Genomic DNA, 22182 nt, shown 5'->3' with positions numbered 1-22182 from the left:
GAGGATGGCAGAGGACCAGGCAATGTTTTGTTATGTTGTACATGGGGTTGCCATGAGTTGGAACCGACTCGACAGTACCTAACCACAACAAGGTTTTTATGGAGCAGAAGCTCACAGGCTTTGAGATCTAGACATCTAGAGGTGTGTGTGTGTGTGTGTGTGTGTGTGTGCACGTGCGCACTCATGAGAGAAAGAGAGATTTCTAGGAGGTAGAATCAGAAGGCAGCAGTCAGACATCAGAATTCCAAAGTGCAAAAAAAAAAACAACAAAGGTCAGTGACTGTCTCTCACAGGTTACCTCACAGGCCTCACAGGCCACTAAGCAAATACTGGATGTCCTTTGGCCCCAAATCTGGACTTGACTAAGAAATGCAGCCTCCAGTTGCACTGCAGGAAAGGAAATCTGGGAACTTCTATGACACAATTCAGTCTTGCAGAGAATTTTAGGCTAATATTTAACTCTGGACTTATATTGACATGGGCAATTCTTCTATAATAGATTCATATAAAATTTTTAAGAAATGCATATCAATGCCTTGATTTTTTATCTTACATTTTTTTTTACTCTTATTAAAAAATTTTTTTTGAGGGGTGGTGTTGTGTCATGTTTCCTTCTTTTATTTCTTTTTTCATTCTTGGCACTGTGGTTTCTTTGGACTTTCTTGGGTATTACATTTTTCTTTTCCATTTTCTCCACTGTTTATAGCTACATTCTACAGCATGTTTACTCCTCTTCCTTCCATCATGTGTTATCTCGCTCCACCAGGCCATGTGTCTTCATTTCCTCTATGGCGTTTCCTGCTTTCTTTTCTGCTGTCTGTTTCTCTCTCATTGCCCTTGCCTCTGTCTGCGTGCTACTTCTTGCGTCCATTTTCCTCTTTGGCCTCTGTGTTCAGAGTTTCTACTTCCAGCCTTCCTTCTCTGCTCTTTCTTCTGTCCTCTGATCTGCTGACATGCTTCTGCCCCCTCATTCTGCCTCCCTCCTGGGTGTTTCATTGGCCCACCTTTCCTTCTCCTCTGAGACTTCATTGCTTTCTTGTTGGTAGATGGGGGCCGATGCTGTAAACATTACAAAAATAATTGTATTGAGAACAGGCAGTTCCTGCGGTGTCCCTGAAGACAGAACCTCTGAGTTTGGGCTCCATATGGTGTGAGGGATGGAGCATCAGCGCGGGAGATGTGTCTGTACCTCAGTCCCAGGACCCAACATTGCCGATCTTTGGGACTCATCTCTGACACCCGCCGACATCAAGAGGAACTAGGTCAATTTGGAAGAGAAAGAATTAACCTGCCTTCACCCCCTCAAGCAGTTTCCTGACACATTCACCTAAAAGTTACTTCTGAGGTATGTGCTCCCTGACTCCCCCACTGGCTACTTTGTTCTTTCTGGTTCCCAGGGTGGCTGTCCAGGAACGCACCTCTGGGAAACCCACAGCCCTCCTTCAGCCTTGGCTGCAGTTTAGGACCAGGAAGCAGCCAAGGTGTCATTGTGAACTTGGTCTCTCATCTCATGCTTCCTGCGCAATGTTAGTTTTGGCTCCAAAGGTGAAAACCACACGCTGGCATTTTTAAGAATCTCTGAGGAGAACTAAATGAGAGCTGTTTATTTCTCTACTCATCCTGGTTTTACTTTTTCCTCCTTCACCTTTTTTTTTGGTTCTCATTCTAATCATGAATGAACTAAAATTTTAGTTAATTGCTCGTATTCATTTGGTCATTCATTCATTCACTCATTCAACAAAAATTCGTCAAGTGGCTAATGTGCATGAACAGTACCTCTAAGCTTTGTTCAAAGTCTAGCTTTAGGAAAAGACACCTGCCGATTTTGATCCTTAGAATTTTCTAGGTGCTCTTAGAGCCGAACAGAAATTTCTATTTTTAACATCTAAAAAAAGTTATATTTGCCACTGAATGTGAATTTCAAATAGCTCCCATTTTAGAGTGTTTTTTCACTTTGCACCATCACAAAATCCCAGAGTTCAAAAGGTTACATGTCTTGTTATTAATAACAGTAATAATGACAGACGTTAACACTTATTCAACACAACTTGGTGCAGGCACATGAAAAGCATCACATGTGCATTGACTGACTTCATTTCTACAACGATCTGATGTGGTAGACATCCTGATTATCTCCGTCTTCCTGAGGGAACTGAGGCTTGGATCGGTTGGGTTATTTGCCCAAGGGCTTGCAGCCGGTGAGTGGTGACTTCAGTCTTGTCTGCTGCCAGTGGTTTAATCACTGCTCTCTACCCCGTCTTCGGGATCATCCAGAGCAGTGGGGAGAGAACTTGCAATGCCAAAGGATCAAAAGGATGAACATCTAAGATGGGAATGGAGCTTTCTTGACCTGTAAACTAGGTGACTACCAGTTGCTGTCGAGTTGACTCCAACATATGGTGGCCCTGTGTGTGTCAGGGTAGAATTGTGCTCCATAGGGTTTTCAATGGCTGATTTTTTGAAAGTAGATCACCAGTCCTTTCTTCCGAGGCACCTGTGGGTGGACTCAAGCCACCAACCTTTTGGTTAGAAGCCAAGCATGGGAACCATTCCCACCACCCAGGAACTCTAAACTAGGAGACTACGGCACATAATTTCTGCTTGGCCCATCCCCACTCAAGGAGATCACTCAAGGATGGCTGGATCCCACCCAGGCTGGCTTACCTTCTGAGCCTTGGGCATGTCAGTGTGGCGCTGGGCACGGACGGAGCGAGCTGACTTGGAGGGCTTGAGGGGTGCGCAGTACATCTCCAGCCTCCTCAGATCGCAGCTCCGGAAGCAGCACTCATCCACGATGCCCGTCTGAGGTGCCCGCCGACTGCTGGAGCCGTACCCTGTGGGCTTGTCTGTACAAATCAAATGCAGAGTGGCCTGGCTTAAGAGGGGAGTCTGATATCCTCACAGTCTTCCCCCCAGCAGCTCCTGACATCTTTCCTCTCCCCACATCTCCTCAACCTACACATTCTCCAATGTCTCGACCTCTTCTTGATGCTTCCCCAACAATCTCAAACCACACAGATCCTTCTGGAATCCATTATGTCTCCTGGAGTTTGCATCACACTCATAAACACTAACTCATTCACCACGTACTGCATTTGTGCTAATTTCACCAATTCCTTAGCAGCTTGTAGCCAAGAAGCTTGTCTATGCCCAATCCTAGCAATTCCCTATCTGTTGAATTAGTAGGCAGGTGGCCAGGAATATTAATTAAAAGAAGATCATGTGCTAAGACCTCTTAATCTTTTTAGCATTGTTGGTGTTGTTTTAGTTGCCCTCAAATCTATCTTGATTCGTGCTGACCTCATGTATGCAGAGTAGAACTGCTCCATAGAGTTTTCAAGGCTGTGACCTTTCGGAAGCAGATTGTCAGGCCTGTCTTCTGAGCTGCCTCTGGGTGGGTTCGAACTGTCAACCTTTCAGCTGGAAGTCAAGTGCTTAACCATTTGCGCCACCCAGGGACTACTCTTTTTAGCATTAAGTTCCCTTAATCTTTTTATATGCAGGACAGCTCAAATGTTCACTTTTTTGCTTAACTGCTTCTACTGTAAAATCAGATTGAGCATCAGAGAGGTTTCAAACCTGAAAAGGACTCCTGATTTGATTAAGCAAATGTGGAAACTGAGATTCAGAGTCGGGCATGACTTGCTCAAGGTCATTCATACACTAAGTGGTGAAGCCAGAATTCAAACTCACATTAACTTGCTGCAAAGCCCAAGTACCTCATAGAGCCCAGGAGACCTGTTGTTTGCCTCTTTAAAACACTTAAGCTTTCTGAGTTTCACTTTACCAATTCGTGTCATGGGTCAATCACATTTTCCTTGCAAGAACTGTTTGAGGATTCAGTGAAATTATGAATGAAAAGTGCTTAGCACAGCCCCTGACACATCTAAACCAACCAAACCCATTGCCGCTGAGTTGATTCCGACTCATACCAACCTTATAGACACAGTAGAACTGCCCCATGGAGTTTCCAAGGAGCGCCTGGTGGATTCAAACTGCCAACCCTTTGGTTAGCAGCTGTAGCACTTAACCACCACGCCACAAGGGTTTCCTTCCTGACACATAGGAGATCCTAAATAAATGTTGGTTTCCACCCTCTGAGCACCCCTTTCCAGGGTCTACTATGGCCTTTGAAGGAATGGTGGTGTCACAATCAATTGCCTCCAGTAGCCTTGGAACTTAGAGCTGATGACAATACCAATGTGGTAATGCTCTTTCTCCCACATCCTCAGAGAGGTCAGAATAATCGATTTTATTTTCTTATGGAATAATTCCTAGACTGAAACAGAATGAACTCAATTTCCATCTTTCATGTGATTCTGATAGCTTGGAGGGAACACCATGAATCAAATTTCTTTTGATATTTGCAAGTCAGTTAGACCTCTCCATTTGGTAAGTAGGTTTGGGTTTGGTTTGATTTTGTTTTGTTTTGCACACACTTTTCCTGGATCTGGAATTAAAAGAGAGGACAAAACAAGCTTATATGGAACTAAAAATATACCTGAGTTAGTCATAAACTTTTTGTCATAACTTTTTACTAAACCAAAACTTTTATAAAAACCAACATTGAGAACAGACAAAAGTCAAGTTGATCTGGCTGAGGCAAGGGCAGGAGGTCTGTATCTCTGCCTTCTCTCATCTTCCTCACCTCCCTGAGGGGTCTTGGGCTGGGTGGGTCTTCTCTAATGATGCCCAGGCCTCATGGGAGAACTTTTGTGAACTACTGAGACAGAAGAATGCAATAAATCTGATGTATTTTCCACCTCAATTCCTAACACAGAAGAATCTATTATATTTTAAATAAAAAGTCTTTCACATCACGATGACACCACAGTTCAGGATGGGACTTTGAAAGTCAAAATACCCATCTACATTTTGAACTCCTTAGTTGGGGGAGTTCAGACCTATGGTAATGGCCTGCTACCAAACTAGCTTGGCCGTCAGTCACTGAGACCAGCTTCCTGTGGCTGCCTTGCTGCTCAAAGCATCAGTCGTTCATGGCATTCTCTAAGAACCCAAATGCTTTCCTGATGCTTGGCACAGCAGCCTGCTGGATGCTTCCTCTGTAAGGCAGGCTTACTGTCATTCTTAGGGCAGCTGGAGGTAGTAACTCAGTGAGGATTCATTTGTGGTCTCTCTGGGCTTAGAGCAAACCCTATGGTCTCCTCCTAGTTGTGGGGGTGGGGAGGAACCAGACAGCTGGCCCCAGTTGGAGCCTCAGCAGTGCTTTCTCTTGCAGTTGGAGGATCAACTTAGTACAGAAGAGGTCTCTCAGCTTCTGTTCACCAGCCGGACCCTGGCAAGCCAAGACAAGGCTGGTCCCCTGAGTTCTATAAAGAATTTTTTTTGTTTGTTTGTTTTTATAATCTTTCCATGGGACTGTGAATTAGAAGAAAAACACAAATGGCTTACATGGTTTCTTTGTAATCCACAAAGGACCTCTACATACTTCCTACTAAGTGGCTATTTCAAGAGGCCAAAGGGGTCAGCTAGTAAAGAACAGTTGATATGCTTTGGTTTTTCTCTTAGGGTAGGGATGGAGGAGGCGGCTACTTGGCCTAGAACGTGGTAACTGTCCCCGTAGTCAAACATAGGTGATGACTGCTCTTTGTTGAGGCTATAAATTTCTTAACGGGACATGATTGGGATTTGCTTGTTGGTTATGTGTTAGCAGTTTGGTAGTTGGGTGTGGGATGATGGGAATGGTTCCAGAAAGTTTCAAACTTGGCTAACTCATAAACAACTGATTTCAAAATGCTTGCTTATGCCTTGTAGGTGGAGAGAGATGGGCTTTGGGATTCCAGGACCCATTTCAAGCATCTTGCACTCAATCCTGCTTTTTGTATACCCTACAGGTGCTATAGGGTTGCTATGAGTTGGAATTGGCTCGACGACACTGGGTTTTTTTTTTTTTTTTTTTGGTACAGGTGCTGGAGCTCCTTGCCTGCTACTGGAGGAAGTACCACCTTCACCTTGGGATGGCAGAGAACATTTCTGTGTGTTGCTATAATTCTCTTCTTATGACTATCAACAGTTATGAAACTCACCAGAGTTTTTCCTCTTGTGAGATGGAGAGTAATCACCAGTACAACAAAAAATAATAGCACACATCAGGAATGTGGTTTGTTACCCCTTGTAGGTGAGCTCAGAGTTTGACATGGCTCAGACTATAAAGATAGTTCTGCCTTTCAGTCCACAGACTGATGAGTTTAGGAATGGAGAATTAGGACTTTTCTGTAATGTTCCATAAAGGAGGTTCATCTGAAGTCCACGTCTGTTTTTTAAATGCAGTTGAAATAGCGACATACAGACTTGGATTTTGCTTTGGCTGTAACTATCTCTAGCTGCCACAGTCCTAGAGAGATGTTTTTCTTTGTCTATTCATAATGTCTACAATTGACTCATTGTACTTCATTGGGAATATCTGAATATAACAAGTTTTACCTATTGACTTTTGAAGTTTAATTCATCTTTTGAAGTGTCCTATAGACTTGAATTCTGCTCCTACATCAAGACATTAAAAAAAAAAAAAAGCTGTTTTTCACCAATTGAGAGGCCACAGTTGAGGGTCAAAGGCTTGTCCTTTATCTTCAAATGCTTTCTATTGCTTCTTTTTCCAGAACTGAAATAGAGATATTTACTGTTATGGGCTAAAGCTGGAGACTTGATATGATGTGGTTTGCTACAAAGGCAATAAAACAATTAGCTCCTGTATCAGTTTTAAGAAAAATAGATATTTCTAATGACCTCTGAATGGAAACAGTTGTCAGTATGATTAATTCTTAAATGAGCTGTAACCAATTGTTCCATATTTGCCTTTAAAAACTCCTTATCAGGCACTATGTGATTCTGTCCCAGTGGACAGAATCATAACCAGTAGGTGAATAGAATACAAATATTGGCTTGATAAAAGAAAAAAGTTTTTAACAATTTGAACTCAAAAGGGTTAAAAATGGGATGGGCTTTCTTGAAAGGTAATGGATTCCCCATTACTGAAAACAGGTAAAGGCTACATGAACACCTCTCAGAGGACCTAGGAGCAGATTCCTGTGTTGAATAGTAGATGACTGGTAAGGTCCTTACTAATCCTAAGATTCTATAACACATAAAGATATGGAGGCAAAAGCTCATCTGGGCCAAATATTCAGTATGATTGGAAATATGCAGCATTGTCTTTCAGAAAGAAGTTCAAATATTTTCTAGCTTATCAGTTGCCATCAAGTTGATTCTAACTCATGGAGACCCCCTGTGTATGAGAGCAGAACTATGCTCCATAAGGTTGTCGATGACTGATTTTTTGGAAGTAGATAGACAGACCTTTCTTCTGAGTTGCTTCTGGGTAGACCTGAACCAAAAACCTTTTGGTTAGTAGCTGAGCATTACCCATTTGCACCACCCAGGGGCTCCATAGCTTAGAAGGTGAAGATTTGTTTTCTCTTTATCAGAGTTCCCTATGATGCTCCAAACATTTTTTGTTGTCGTTGTCCTCCCTTGATGCAACAACAAAAGGTAAGTGACTGAGATAGTCCTTCCGACAACAGGTACAGTCTAAGAGTTCTGCCATATTGGTATTATGATGCATCTATATACTCACTCAACCATTAGGGTGAACAGACATGTATTTTACAGAATTTTTCTTGCTGACAAAATCATAACACTGAAAAAAACAAATATTTTGTCAATAGTTTTTCTCCAGAGTTTTCATAGCATGAAGGCTAAAGATTGCTTAGCAGATAAGTTTGCTACCACCTAACTTAGACCTTGACTCCCCTACCAGTTGACATAATGTTTAGTCACAATGAACTGCTGTTTCTTGAAAGTTGGCCAACAGACAGAATTCCAATGGTTAAACAGCTGGCTTCTATAAGAACAGCACTTCCCCTTAAATAATGCACGGTCAGTGGAGTAATTCAATAATCTTCAGGGCAAACTTGCTAGTTACAAGCGTTTTGGGCAGAATTGTGGCATCATCAAAACCACACCAGTTAGCTGAGTCTCACATTTTATCATGGATGCAAGCAACTCACTTCCTTCCATCTCTGAAGAGGACTGTGTAATGCTGAGATTTAAGTGGGGTCATCAATTCTATAGCAAAGAGCTATGGTTGTTCATTACTGATAAAACAGTACCACCTCCACTATCAAAAAAAAAAGAAAGAAAAAAACCAAACCCTTTGCCATTGAGGCGATTCCAATTCACAGCCACCCTATAGAACAGAGTAGAACTGCCCCATAAAATTTCCAAGGAGCACCTGGTGGATTCGAACTGCTGACCTTTCGGTTAGCAACCACAGCACTTAACCACTACGCCACCAAGGTTTCCCCCAGTGTTACATAAACTTGTATTTCTTTTAGGTTTCTGGAAATGCAGTTGGGACCTGTACTGGGCTATGGTTTCTTCTGATGGTTCTCTTGCCTACTGAGAGAGCTTTACTTTATCTATTTCATTTCTATCATTGCAAAGAGGAAAAGTTAATTTAAAGAATAAGTATTTAAATAGCAAAATAACTAACACTTTTTTTTTTTTTTCCAAATAGGGACATAGCCAGTCTAAAGACAAACACGTGTTACTCTTTGCGTTCTCAACATAAAATTTTTCTCTAGAAGTTGCTAGCAGGAGGAAGTTCTAAAATGGATAATTTTTTGAAAGCAGGAAAAAAGAAGTAAGACAATTCAGATGGGATTTTGGGGGCTATTTCTAGACAATTCTCAATTATGGTTCTGAATGATAATATGCATGGGATTAGATAATAAGAAACTAATTTGCATTTAACTTTTGATTAACTGATTATACAATTAAATATTACGTTAAAATCTATAGATGCCAGGAAATTATATTTCTTATACCAACTATCTATCCAAAACCTCTAGAAATGTTGACAATTTAGAATAACTTGGAATGATTAGTTTCTTAGGGCAACATTGCTCTGTGGACCACCTTACTGAACAAAAATTTATTCAGTTAAAATATTTTTCTGTGGGATGTTTTTGCTAGGTGCCGTCAAGTCAGTTTTGACTCTTAGCAACCCTATGTACAACAGAACAAAACACTGCCTGGTCCTGTGCCATCCTCACAATCGTTGCTGTGTTTGAGCCCATTGTTGTAGCCACTGTGTCGGTCCATCTTGTTGAGGGTCTTCCTCTTTTTAGCTGACCCTCCCTTTACCAAGCATGATGTCCTTCTCCAGAGACTGGTCCCTCCTGATAACATGATCGAACTATGTAAGACGAAGTCTCACTGTCCCTGCTTCTAAGGAGCATTCTGGCTGTACTTCTTCCAAGGCAGATTTGTTTGTTCTTCTGGCAGTCCATGGTATATTCAATATTCTGTGGAATACTAGTAGGAAACTTGGATAAAATGTGAGTAATCTTAAAATTGTCTCCATTTTAGCATATTAATTGCTATTTTCATTTGTGGAAAAGGGAGAATCATTTCCCAATATTTCCTCCAAATTTGATGGCTTTATGTGAAAAACTGAACACTTTTTGTGAATTTCTAGTATAAAGAAAACCATAATAAGCCTATTATGCAGACCTAAAATACATTGAATGGATGATATTTCTTGAGTTCACAGGATTTTCATTTAATTTAAAGCTTCTTGGTGAGTCAATGTTTTGCCTTAAAAATTTTTTTTTTTAAATAAAAATCACACTTGAATTAAAATAATTATTGGGGTATATACAGTCATCTACTTAGTAAAGATATGGAAGGGAGGTTTTACTACAGTAAACTGGCCACACCATCACGCATTTGGAACAACGTGTGTAACCAAACATATTAGGGGGATTAAGTGAATTATCATCAATATCAAACCTGATGTCGAACCATTTTGAAATTAGTATCATTAAAAAAAAAAAGTTTTTCTGAAATATATCTATATTGCCTGCCTTTATGTATTGATAGAGAATCCCCTGTATTTCTGCTTTTCTGGGGAAGGATCTTTCCAAGTAGAATCGACCTTTGGCATTTTTAAAAGTGAACATTGAAAAAACGTTCTCTTTTCTATGAACTGCATGTCATAAACTTTTCTTGAAAGCCTATCAAATTTAGGCATTGATTTCACTTTTGGCCTGTGTTAATTTTTAATTGCCAGTGTTTGCTGGTCCCATTACCTCTCCATTGGATGATCATTTTTTTCTAGGAATCATGGCCCTGTTTGATCTGTCACCACCCCCACTACTCAGCAACTTTTTCTCAGCTATTAATCCCTATAACCCAAAAGACCAAAGTCTTCCCGTTACCCAATCAAGTCAATGTTTGTGTCTCTCTGGGTCTAATGGGAATGAATCCCAGCTCTATGGTGCTGCTTCTTTCTCCAGACCCTCCATTCTTTCAAAAGCCTCAACTCAAGGGCAGGCGTTTCAGCCCACCTCTGTTTCCAAGGCCAGGGAGCTAAACACAAGGCCTGGGTGGCAGGCACAACTGGAGATCCAGAGCAGACACATTGCTGTTTTAGGACTCCGGAGAAATGGGCAGACAGAGAGGGAAGCAAAGTGATGCATTACTTCGGTCTGATACAGTGCTCTAGATGGGGAGCATCTTGCTAGGACAGCACAATTTACTAGTTTAGGTGTGATTCCAGGGCTTGGAAGAGATGGATGCAGCCAACAAAATTATACTTTGGCAAGAGAAATGCTTTGCTGGACAGAAATGTCATCCTAAGGGAAGGGTTTGGTTTATCAATGTCTAAGGTAAAAGATACACAAATGCCAAGAGGTCATTTTTATGTCTAAAATTATTTCAGTGCAGCCTGCTATATAAGTTAGCTACCATTTCTAGTTACGGAGTTTCTATTATTTAGAATATATTGTAGGATGTGAGTATGATCTGCCTGTGACATCTGTCATCTCAACGAAGGAGGCAGTGTGTGGAGTGGCTAAAAGCACAGGTTTTGGAGTCAGGTAGACCTGGATTCTGCCATTTATTCACCGTGCACACTGGACAAGGACCAAACCTTCTAAGCCTCAGATCCTCATGTATAAAATGGGGGTAATCAGAATACTTCCCAGGCCTGTTGTGAAGATTAAGTGAGAATGTAGGTAAAGTGTTTTGCACAGTGACTGGTACAGGGTAAACTCTAAATGAATATTAACTATTATAATTATTGGAACCCTGGTGGCTCAGGCTGCTAACCAAAAGGTCAGCAGTTCTAATCTACCAGCTGCTCCTTGGAAACCCTATGGGGCAGTTCTAATCTGTCCCTATAGGGTTGCTGTGAGTCAGAATCGACTTGATGGCAATCAGTTTGGTTTGTTTTAGGTTATTCTAATTATCGGAGTTCTGGGGTAGTGCAAACAGTTAACGTGCTCAGCTGCCAACCAAATGGTTGAAGGTTTGAGTCTACCCAAAGGTGCCTCAGAAGAAAGGCCTGATCTACTTCCAAAAAATCAGCCACTGAAAACACTATGGAGCACAGTTCTACTCTGACACACATGGGGTCTCCATAAATAGCACTGGACAGCAACTGGTTGAGTTTATTATAATTATTATTACTGTGGAGCTGAGTTGGCTGATCTCGCTAGCTGAGCAGGTGTCCTCTTCCTTCTTTACTTTTCCAAAGTTGGGTTGAAGAAGATGACTTTTCTAAATGGAGGGCTATACTCCATTAAAATAAATATATAACTGTTCCCCTGAAAGAAAATAAAACTTTATGTTCTACTGAGTGTCACAAGTAGTTTTAAGCCAGGATGGACACTCTATGAGAATGGATACTCTAATCAAGTAAAGCAAGTCAAAGTTATATGGGGTTATCTTCACCCATTATTACCTTCGATTTCTCCCAAATAATCCCCTGGCTAAAATCATTGATTTTTAAGTCTTAGCATCCATCTACTTATTTCAAAACAGTGCTGCAAGACATAGGGTAGGTGAGAGAGAAACACATACAATGGAATATTATTCAGCCATAAAGAGAAATGAAGTCCTGATACATGCTACGACGTGGATGAACCTTGAAAACATTATGCCCAGTGAAATAAGTCAGTCACCAAAGGGCAAATATTGTATGATCTCACTTATAGAAGATATCTAGAATAGGCAATTGCATAGAGACAAAAGTTAGTGGTTACCAGGGGCTGGGGTAAAAGGGGGGACTTATTGCTTAGGAACGCTGAGCATCTGATAAGGGTGATAGAAAGATTTGGAAATGGATAATGATGGTTGAACAACATAATAGACATAATTAATGTCACTGAATTGTACACGTGAAGAATGTTGAAATAGTAAATGTTTTATTACATATGTTTACCACAATGAAAAAGAAAAAATGGAAATACATGGTCAGAGCAGGTTTCCAATCACTTTCACCCAGCATATGTATTTCTCATCTCTCTCTTTACTCCATGCCCCACTTCTATCTTTTCTTTCTTTCTATTGCCGTCCTTCCTCTCCTGCTATTGACAGCCATCGGTGCTCCTCTTACTCACTGATAAACTTTGGGGCATAAGCTCATGCCTTGCAGAGTTTATGGTAGGCTAGGAATTAGACTTGAGTTCCCTCCCTGGAAGGACTGCAAACTGTGGCTCCCTCTCCTGCTAACCATGTTTTGGGAATAAGCAGTCACCTATTTTTTTTTTTTAGTATACAGTGTCACCAGGCCCACTTAATCACTACTCCATCTTGGACCCACACCTGAATTAGATTAAAACAGATATCAAGAGAAAGAAAAAGAAGGGATGTTGAGGAATCATGTACGTGGACCTCAGTTATCTCATTTTGTTGGGAAAGACTGTGACGAAAATTGTAAGCTGAGTCTGGCTCCAACCTGGAGATTGTAGCCATGCCACCAGCATTATCTCTTACACTTACACACTGTTATTGTTAGTTTACTTTTTCAGATGTGAGAAGAGAGGCCTTGTAGGCAAAACATAAGGCATTCATGAATAGAAGAGGGTAATGTCCTTCTTTCTGGTGCCACAGAGAGATGAATCAGCCAAAGCGGTATTAAAACACTTTCTCTTTATTTTTGGTTTCACTCCAAAGTCTATCATTTCTCTTTTCTTTGCAATTTGGCACCTGCCCTGCTTTCTCTGGGGCCCTGCTCCCAACTGGTTTCCTCACTCGGGCCTCTGCTTTTTCGCTTGGGGTACATCTGGAGATTTTCCCAGGGGTGGGTGTGACAGGGTCAGGATGGTAGTTGAAGGGGTGACGGCTGCCAGGGAAGTCTGGCTTGTCTGAAGGGAGAGTGCTGGGAGGTGGAGGCCCTGTAAGGAAAGGCACCTGGACCTGCATCAGGGAGTGAACTGTTGGAAGGCAGCCTCTGCAGTAACAGACTGCCCTTGGCACTATCGCAGAGAAGGAAGCAGCCAGAGTCAGTGACATATTGAACACAGGGAGGGTGGGAGGAGGGAGAGGGGTAGGGCACTACATGATATTAATAACCGCATGGCGTGCACTTGAATGCCAGTGGGTTGTGTGTAATGTCCCTTTCATGCCGGTGTGTTGAAGCTGTTGTGTTTGGGTCGAAGGCTCCTGGGGAGTGTTTTCTATAGCACCTAGTACAGTGCCATACGCAGAGGGGGAAGAAAAAGAAGGCAATATGGTATATTGAAAACAACACTGGATGCCATCCCTGGCTCCTTTGTGTGAACTCACAAGTCTGCAGACTCTCTGAGATTCTGTTTTCTTGCGTAGACAACTAAAGTACTGAATCCTATCAAGTGCCCCTTCTAACAATATGAATCTAAAGATCATTTGGATGGTTATGCCACCCAGTGTTTAATCAATTATGCAGGTATAGTGCATCAGTGCTTCTCCTTAATAACAGGGAAATGTAACAGTGAGGAGAAGTTTGAGGGGGGAACCAGGAGTTTCCTCTTTTTAAGATTTCATTTTAGATAAAAACAAGATTTATAGGCCTGATCTAAGGAAACCAAGAATCAGTGTTGATCTTGATGGCAGAAAGTACCCAGTATGGAAGAGGGCTTGAGAGTTTGGGGGACTTGTGCGTTCACATAGAGGAGCCAGGGCTGGCTTCTAGTATTATTTTCAAGACACCAGGAGACAAGATCATGTATGGGAATTGCAGCAGTAGGATACAGGTGTGAATTAGAAGGAAGCTGAAAAAGAGGTCTTAAGAGTCTTTGGTGGAGCTGTTGAGACAGTAGGAAAGGATAAGAATACATTCTGAAAACCAGGCTCCTAAAGGCTTTAAGGAGGAGAGCTGGCCCTTACTTCTGGTGGCTATTGGACATGAGAGTTAGTGTGAGAAGAATCTTTCTGGAGATCTGCAGGCACGGCCTTTTATCACTACTCTTCACAGAGCTGTGTCTTTGAAAGATGAGTAAGTGTCTCTCTGTCCTGGGGCAGAGAGTGGGGGAAAACAGTTGCCATCGAGCCGATTCTGACTTAGGGCAGCCCTGCATGTATCAGAGTAGACCTGTAGAAGGTTTTCAATGGCTGGTTTTTCAGAAGTAGATTGCCAGGCCTTTCTTCTAAAGGTGCCTGTGGGTGGACTTGAGCCTCTAACCATTCGGTTAGCAGCCAACCACATTAACCATCTACACCACCCAGGGACTCTTCTGTCCTAGAAGGGTTGTTCAGATCGTTGACTAGAATCCCTTACTTTTACTAGTGCTTGACGTATGCTAACATTTAGTTTTACCAATTTCCTTGGTGTCTGTCAATGGTATATAACTCCTCTGCAGGATATTCATTTCCTTTCAGTGGGACAAATGCATATTTTGTCTGGAAAATTCCAGCCACAACTACATATTATCTCATCTCTAAGAATCTGAATAGGCTCCCAGACAAGCCATCTTCTGTGTCATTGGTACCCAATGCCCTCCCGGAGGATAAAAACAGAAGATAACGATTACAAATGTAGTTTTCTAAATGCCACCACCCCCCCCTTTTTGGTAAAACAATTTAGTGTTGAAAGTATTAAAACTTTTAAAATCCATACATGGAGTTCTCAAGCAAGTTGAAGTGTTATTGATCAAAGGTCCGAGCGAGTATGTAGAATGAGAATGAAGCTTAACGGTTCATTTAGAGTGAAATTGTAATATTTCAGGAACATTCAGGTCAAACCTGGGCTCATCAGACCATCCTTTATTTCTTTTCTTTCCATGGAATTTTGCTGCTGTAATTTTTCTCCCTTTCCTTTTAACATTTGATTGCTTAAGCATGACCAAGAGACTTTAAGTTCTTTCCTTGAATTATTATATTTTAGAATTTCGTATATCTTTGGACATGAGAGCAAACTCAGGGTTAAGAGAAAAGGTTTCTTAGTAATCTTCTGGCAATCGTTGAGCCTTTTAGCTTTTAGCCACCACACTTCTCTGACTCCTTACACTGAATATTATTTTCCTGAATTGAAGAAGTGAACTATGAATAAGGGGAAAGAGAGAGGTATGGTTACGTTGTAGCTTGTCTCTGAGCTAAATCATGTTCTCATCGTATTTCATTTGGGACTGATATTGTGCCTGCATCCCCACACTGACTCATTAAAAGCTTTTTAGCAAATTTCATTATCCATCAAGAAAAATCTCTGATTTTCTGACTTAAATTCAGCAACGAAAAATATTTTCAGTTTGCGATACTGGCTGGAGAAATTGAACTCTTTTTAATTTTTTCCTCACACACCCAAACACTGTGAAGGACCACATCACTCTGTCCTGGGACTCTATTCTGAGGCAGCGGCCTCTTGGCCTTCTAGGCCATCATTCACTTCTGTGAATTTCCTTCCTGAGGGCTAGAGTGGGGTGGTCCAGGAGTCATTTTTCAATGTATCATACAGCCTATCATGGTGTCCTGGTGGGGCAGTGGTTAAAGCGGTTGGCTGCTAAGGAGAGGCCTGCGGTTTGAACCCACCAGCTGCGCTGTGGGAGAAAGATGTGGTAGTCTGTTTCGGTAAAGATTACAGCCTTGGAAGCCCTATGGGGCAGTTCTACCCTGTCCTATAGGGTCACTATGAGTTGGAATCGACTCGGTGGTAGTTGGTTTTTTTTTTTTTTTTTTGGATCATGGTTCAGAATCAGTTGGCCTCATCGGGAACAAGCAGTAGGAGGCCTAATGTGACATATAGATAAGGAGGCTCCTTTGGTGTAGTGACACTAGGGAAGGGCAACTGCCTGTGGACCATTTTAATTCCCTTGACACGTGCCTTCTCTCTGCTCTCTTTTGGCTCAGATCTGGGCTTGGGAAGACTGCCAGGAGGCATTGTTTATGCTAATACCTGTGCGTCTACTTTGCTGTTAGTTGACTTTGAGTCAGCTCCGACTCATGGTGACCCCGTGTACAAGAGAACAAAATGTTGCCCAGTCCTGCGCCATCTTCATGATCATTGGTACGCTTGAGTCCATTGGCATGTCCACTGTGTATTTTGAGTGCTTGTCAACCCAGGAGGCGCATAACCCAGCACTGTATTAGACAATACTCCGTTGTGATCCAGAGGGTTTGCATTAGCTAATTTTCCTAAGTGGATTTCTAAGCCTTTCTTTGTAGTCTGTCTTAGTCTGGAAGCTCTGTTGAAACATGTCTACCATGTGTGACATTGCTGGTATTTGTAATACTGGTGGCACAACAGATAAGTAGCTGCAGTATCACAAACTGACAGACAAGTGGTGGGTGTATATAATTAGCTCTGTCCTATCTCTGGCAGGAAGTGAAGACCTGAGTTGAGGGGCTAAATGCTCTCTTCTGATGGTCTTTCAGCAGGGAAGCCTCCTTTCTCTCTTCCCAGCCTGATGATCTACTTCTGAAAATCATCCAATGAAAACCACATGGATCATAACAGAGTATTGTCCGATACAGTGCTGGAAGATGAGCCCCCTAGGTTGGAAGGCACTCAAAATACACAGTGGATACAACAATAAACTTGAGCATACAAACCATGGTGAAGATGGCACAGGACTTGGAAGTGTTTTGTTTTGTTGTACATGGGATCACCAAGATTCGGAGCCAATTTGACAGCAACTAACAACAACAACAGTTTGATGAGAGGAATGGCCCTCAAGGTCCTGTAGCAGCTTCTATATTATAGGGATGGTAGAAGAGAAGTAAACTTTTGATCCTGAGTAGTAGAGGTGCAAATAAGAGAATGTGAGAGAGCTCCATACATCCTAATTCCTGAACTGTGAGATAAAGTAACCGAAGATGGCTTTTAAAGAAAAGAATTCTAGGAAAAAGGGGGCTGTTGGTTCAGGAACATTTTAATCTACTTCTAAAGACTTGCTGACTTACTTTTTTTTTTCCTCAAGCAACTTCTCTTCCTTCTCCTCCTCCTTATTCTTCTTCTTCACTTCTGGTTCAAGAAGATTCTCTGGTAAAGGTCATGTGTGAAGTCCCAGTCTTCCCATACCTTCTTGTTGAACTAATCCTTCCGTAGCCCATTGAGATCTGCCCTGGGTAGGCATTTCCCGCAGTCAGACTATGAAGCGCCATAAATTCCTTGCATTCTTGAGAACATCAGTCTTCTTTTGCCACGTCTTTTTTCCTGGTATTCAACAGGCCACAAATCACCCTGTACTTCTCTTTCCAGGCTGTTGATGTCTTAACACTCTTCTTTCAAACCAAATTCCTCTCTGGTCCTTGGCTGTGGCTCTTGGCTTCCCAGTCTTCTCATGCCCCCATCTGGGTTACTCATCTGTGACATCACCAACACTGTCCCTTTCTCCTAGCATTCTATATGGCCTGAAATTACCCATTTCTCCAAATGTCAGAGTTACTGTGCAAACCATGCTACCTGGTTTGAAGCTTAGTTAAGCTCCCTGACATGATTTAAACACAGTTGTCGCAAAAAGGCCTCCATGCAAGCAAAAACACTTGTGAAGACTCAAACCTACAGCATACTGACTAGTAAGTAAAGGAGAAGGAGACCTAAAAATGTCATCAAGTGAGTTTGGAAATTTTTCCTTTAAACATGAGTTTCTTGTGGAATTGAAAGGGGGGCATTTCATTCCTCCATTCATTTAATATTTAAACTTATTTCTTTGAGATTTAGAAAAATGGGAGCCTTTGAAATAACACACTACTGATAACAACCGACCAACCAGTTGCTATCAAGTCAATTCTGACTCACGGTGGGCCCATGTGTGTCAGAGTAGAACTGTATTTCATAGGGTTTTCAGTGGCTGGTATTTTGGAAGGAGATCACCAGACCTTTCTTCTGAGGTGCCTCTTTGGGTGGACATGAACCTCCAACCTTTCAGTTAGCAGCCGAGTCCATTCAATGTTTGTACCACCCAGGGACTCCACACTACCAATACTTTCCCTTTTTTGAGTGCTTTCTATTAAGCTATTGAGTAAATATTACTTTTTATGCCTTATCTCATTTACATCCTGACAGTAGCCACATGGGGCTAGGCACTATTACTATAACCATTATACATATGAGGAAACTGAGGCTTAGGAAGGTTAAGTAACTGGACCCAAATCATACAGCTAGTAAGTTGCAGAGCTAGTCCACCTCAACAGGGGCTCCTTGAAAGTAGGAAAATTCCCTGGTGAGCAAAAACTTTGAAGTTCATACTATGACTGGGATTCTTAAAGGCACCGTGATGCTAATATTCATGAAGGATAGGGATGAAGTCATCAAAGTCAGCCCATCAACTCCCAAGTCTGAGAATATGCAGTAGATAGAGTTTTTTCCTAAGTATGCTGGAGAATGCCAGAAGGAGTATCATGTGTGGCTTTTGCCCTTGAGAGAGAGAGCAGTCTGTGCAATCCTGCAGCTTAGGGCTCGGTTGGGTATTGGATGCTCACATCTCACCCAGTACACTGTGACTCTTCCCAATTCTGGAAGGGACAGTTACCTCTGTAATGTGGCCAGACCATCCTGCTTCCAATCCCCGGAATTGCACAAAGCTGTAACAACTCTAACAGAAATTGAAATAAAGCAATTTTATCCATAAGCCTAGTAGCCCAACAAATCACATCATCTTCATTTCTCTATTTTTTTTTTTGAGTTCTCATCTATATGCACACATCATTTGACATATAGTCACAGTCTAGATTTCATGAAACATTGTGCTTCTCTCACTTAACATTGTATTACAAGCATTTTCCACATTGCTACATAGTCTTCATAATTCCAAAGTCTGTATAATATTTTTTTGAACAGGTTTGCCATCATTTCTTTCTTTCACCATTCTCCTATTATTAGACACTTAGGCTATTTCCAGTTTTATCATTATTTTAATCAGTGCAGCAATAGCTTTCTTTGTACACATAATTTTCTATTCCTTTTAAATCATTTATAAGAATAAATTCCCCAGAATGGAATTACCAAGTCAAAGGGTATTATCAGACAAACCTATTTTGATGAAAGCCCACAATTTTGCAGAAGGACCAGAAGGAATTTAATCAACAAAGCAGAAAAATTAGATCCAGATTTTTCTCCCAGGATTAGAAAAGAGACAGCCAAGGTTGAGCACAAACAGGAATCTTACCTGCAAACTGTGAATTAGAATAAAAGAACCTATTTCTGTTTTCAGTTACTAGCGCAGTTTCCTCTGAAGGAAACATGGGGTGTAACCAAGACTTGGGCTTGGCACCCTAAGGTTGGCTAAGCAGAAGAAAAAACAAGGAAAACGAAATGGATGACAAGAGACCCTGGTTTTCAACTTTCAAAACCACCAAGTATCTGTGAGGTTTCTTCTCTATGAGGAGGTTAGGGGGAGGCTCAAGGAACACAGCTGCCATGGCAGCCCCACACCCCAGGGTATGGTGTGGGGGAGTTTGCATCCTAAACTATAAAGGCTCTGCTCCCATGCTTTTTCTGAACCCAGATGCTCTCTAGAGAACCTCGCTCCTACCCAGTTCAGTGTTCTCAGCCTTCTTTCAGACTGTAGTATCTCTGACAACCTGCCGCTCCAGCCAGTCCAAAACCTGGCTGACTGCATTTCCCCTCTTCCGCCACATTAGTCCTCTCCTGCTTATACTCATTAAGTCACAATTATTTACTGAGCACTTATTTTGTTCTGTGGAGTCTCTGGGCAGTGCAAATGGTTAATGCACTCAACTGCTAACCTCGGTTGGAGGTTTGGGTCCACCCACTGGCACCTCAAAAGAAAGGCTTGGCAACCTACTTCTGAAAAACCAGCCATTGAAAACCCTCTGGAACACAGTTCTACTCTGACACACATGGTATGGCCATGAGTTGAAATCGACTTGACTGCAATGGGTTTGGTTTTGGTTTTTTAGTATGTGAGTGGAGCGGACTTACCACGTGAAACTAAAGGAACTTCCAGATTCATAAGTCACTTAAACTCTCAGTTTCCTCATCTATAAAACGGAAATAATTCCATCTGCCTCATAGAGTTGTTGAAATGCCTGAAGGATAGAATGTGTGTGAAAGTGATTTGTGAACTGTCAGGCACTCTCTGGAATTAGCCTATCGGTAATGCCAGTGTGCCTCATGAACTGCAGGCTCCCGGAGGGTGGGGACTGTGTCTACTTTGTCCTCATCTCTATTCCAAGCACTGAGGCCAGTCCCAGGTGCATAGTTGGCACCTACTGACTCTTTGTTGAATAATAATATTAACTAACATCCAGCAAGTGCCTACTCATGCAGTCATCACAAGCACCCCGTGAGGTGGGTACTTTTTGCATCCCCGTTTTCAGGACAGACCTGAGAGGTTAAGTAATTTACCCGTGGCCACGTAGCAAGAAGTGGTAGAGCCAGGATTTAAACTCACGCAAACTGGTGCCAGAGCCTGTGCTCTAACCATTGCACCAACCAGCCACACAATTAATTACTTGATGATGATTCTAATGATGATAGAGCAGGATAGAGCAGAACTGCCTCACAGGGTTCCAAGGAGCAGCTGATGGATTCGAACTGCCAACCTTCTGGTTAGCAGCCAAGCTCTTAACCACTGCACCACCAGGGCTCCACCCACATACCTGCCCCCAGTCCCCATGAGTGGATTAATTTCAGGTAGATTTCTGAAACAGCCAGTGCCCAACATGACTAACACATCGTGGGGTGATGGTTACACAATGATGCATACCAAGCCCAACCAAAAACCAAACCCGTTGCCATGGAGTCAATTCCAACTCATAGCAGCCCTTTAGGACAGAGTAGAACTGCTCCATATGGTGGATTCAAACTGCCAACCTTTTGGTTAGCAGCATGAGCTCTTAAATGCTGCATCACCAGGGCCCTGTGATACATACCAGTGGTTCTCAAATTTGAACCTGTATGATAATCATAGGAATTATAAAACACAAATGGCTGGGCCCCACCCCCAGAGTTCCCAATTCAGTAGTCTGGGGGTGGGACCCAAGAATTTGCATTTTTAACAAGTTCCCACTGATGCTGCTGATTCTGTGATTACACTTCTGACGCGTGTATGTAATATATGCTTAAGCCCTATAGCACTCGAGAGAAGGAAAGCCCAGTGAGGACTGGAGTCCTGGGAAAGACTTACACTTCAAAAACCCCAGAAAGGCATCGTTACCTCTTTTGATAACTGCCTAGTAGAGGTATCCATATGTTAGTCTGGTAGCAGAATCAGTTTTCTTGCAATAAGGAAAAAAAAAAAAAAAAAATCATGACCCTCCAAAGTCAGAAAATGAACTGAAATGAAAAACACATGTTGACCTTTTTCCCTTCCCTGTATTTTTTATTTGTGCAGTTCACGTCATTCTGAATTCCAGCTAGCACCTGAAGACAACATGCCAGGTTGCAGGGAAGGAAATTAGTGCCTTAACCAATTCCCTAGCCAAACGGAAAGCTAGAAACACAAGGACGACCTCTGATATTGAAAGCTGCCTTTCCCAAGTACCAGGTTCAATTTATTTTTAAGCTTGCAAAGTTGTCAGGTGGGATTCAAACCAATCTGCTCAACTGTAAAACTTAGCTCAAAGGACAGATTCCTGAGATCCCCAATCTTCTGCCTTTTCTATGCCTTCCCCTTTATGACCTCCTAGGGTAATACAGAGAAGCCAAAATGTGGGCTGGGTCCTTGGCACACTTTCAGGGTCACATCATCAAAACACCCTTTCACGGATCATTTGAAACTCACAGCAAAGGAGAACTGAAGGGAAATACATCACCAGTGATTGCATATAGAACCAAGGTGGTTATATAAGCCAGAGGATATTCAGTTTTGCAAAACAAAAATTATAATTTGTTATTTGTCAGTCAGGCAACACATAATCATCAGAATTTCTCAAGCAAATGTTTGGATCAATCCCACTGAGTGAAGAGGGTTAATTAATCCAACTGCTTCAATACAC

At 42.0% G+C, this 22182-nt stretch overlaps 1 protein-coding gene across 2 annotated transcripts in view; it reads right to left on the bottom strand.

The window, feature by feature from the left end:
* IGF1 (insulin like growth factor 1) overlaps positions 1 to 22182 on the bottom strand; it is an 80272-nt gene that overhangs the window by 15531 nt on the left and 42559 nt on the right. The window contains exons 3-4 of one of the 2 annotated variants that reach the window (XM_003405632.4): positions 2665 to 2846; positions 122 to 1059 (exon numbers count right to left, since the gene is read on the bottom strand). In XM_003405632.4, the coding sequence (XP_003405680.1) occupies positions 829 to 1059; positions 2665 to 2846 (413 nt within the window). In that variant the 3' untranslated portion in view covers positions 122 to 828. Of the gene's footprint in view, positions 1 to 121; positions 1060 to 2664; positions 2847 to 22182 lie in introns of those variants that run through there. The other variant, XM_010599759.3, reaches the window with a different exon arrangement.

The sequence above is a fragment of the Loxodonta africana genome, chromosome 4 (assembly GCF_030014295.1).
Source record: "Loxodonta africana isolate mLoxAfr1 chromosome 4, mLoxAfr1.hap2, whole genome shotgun sequence".
Lineage (NCBI taxonomy): Eukaryota > Metazoa > Chordata > Mammalia > Proboscidea > Elephantidae > Loxodonta > Loxodonta africana.
Note: the sequence above shows the minus strand (reverse complement) of the source record. Positions and strands in the feature narration are given on the sequence as shown.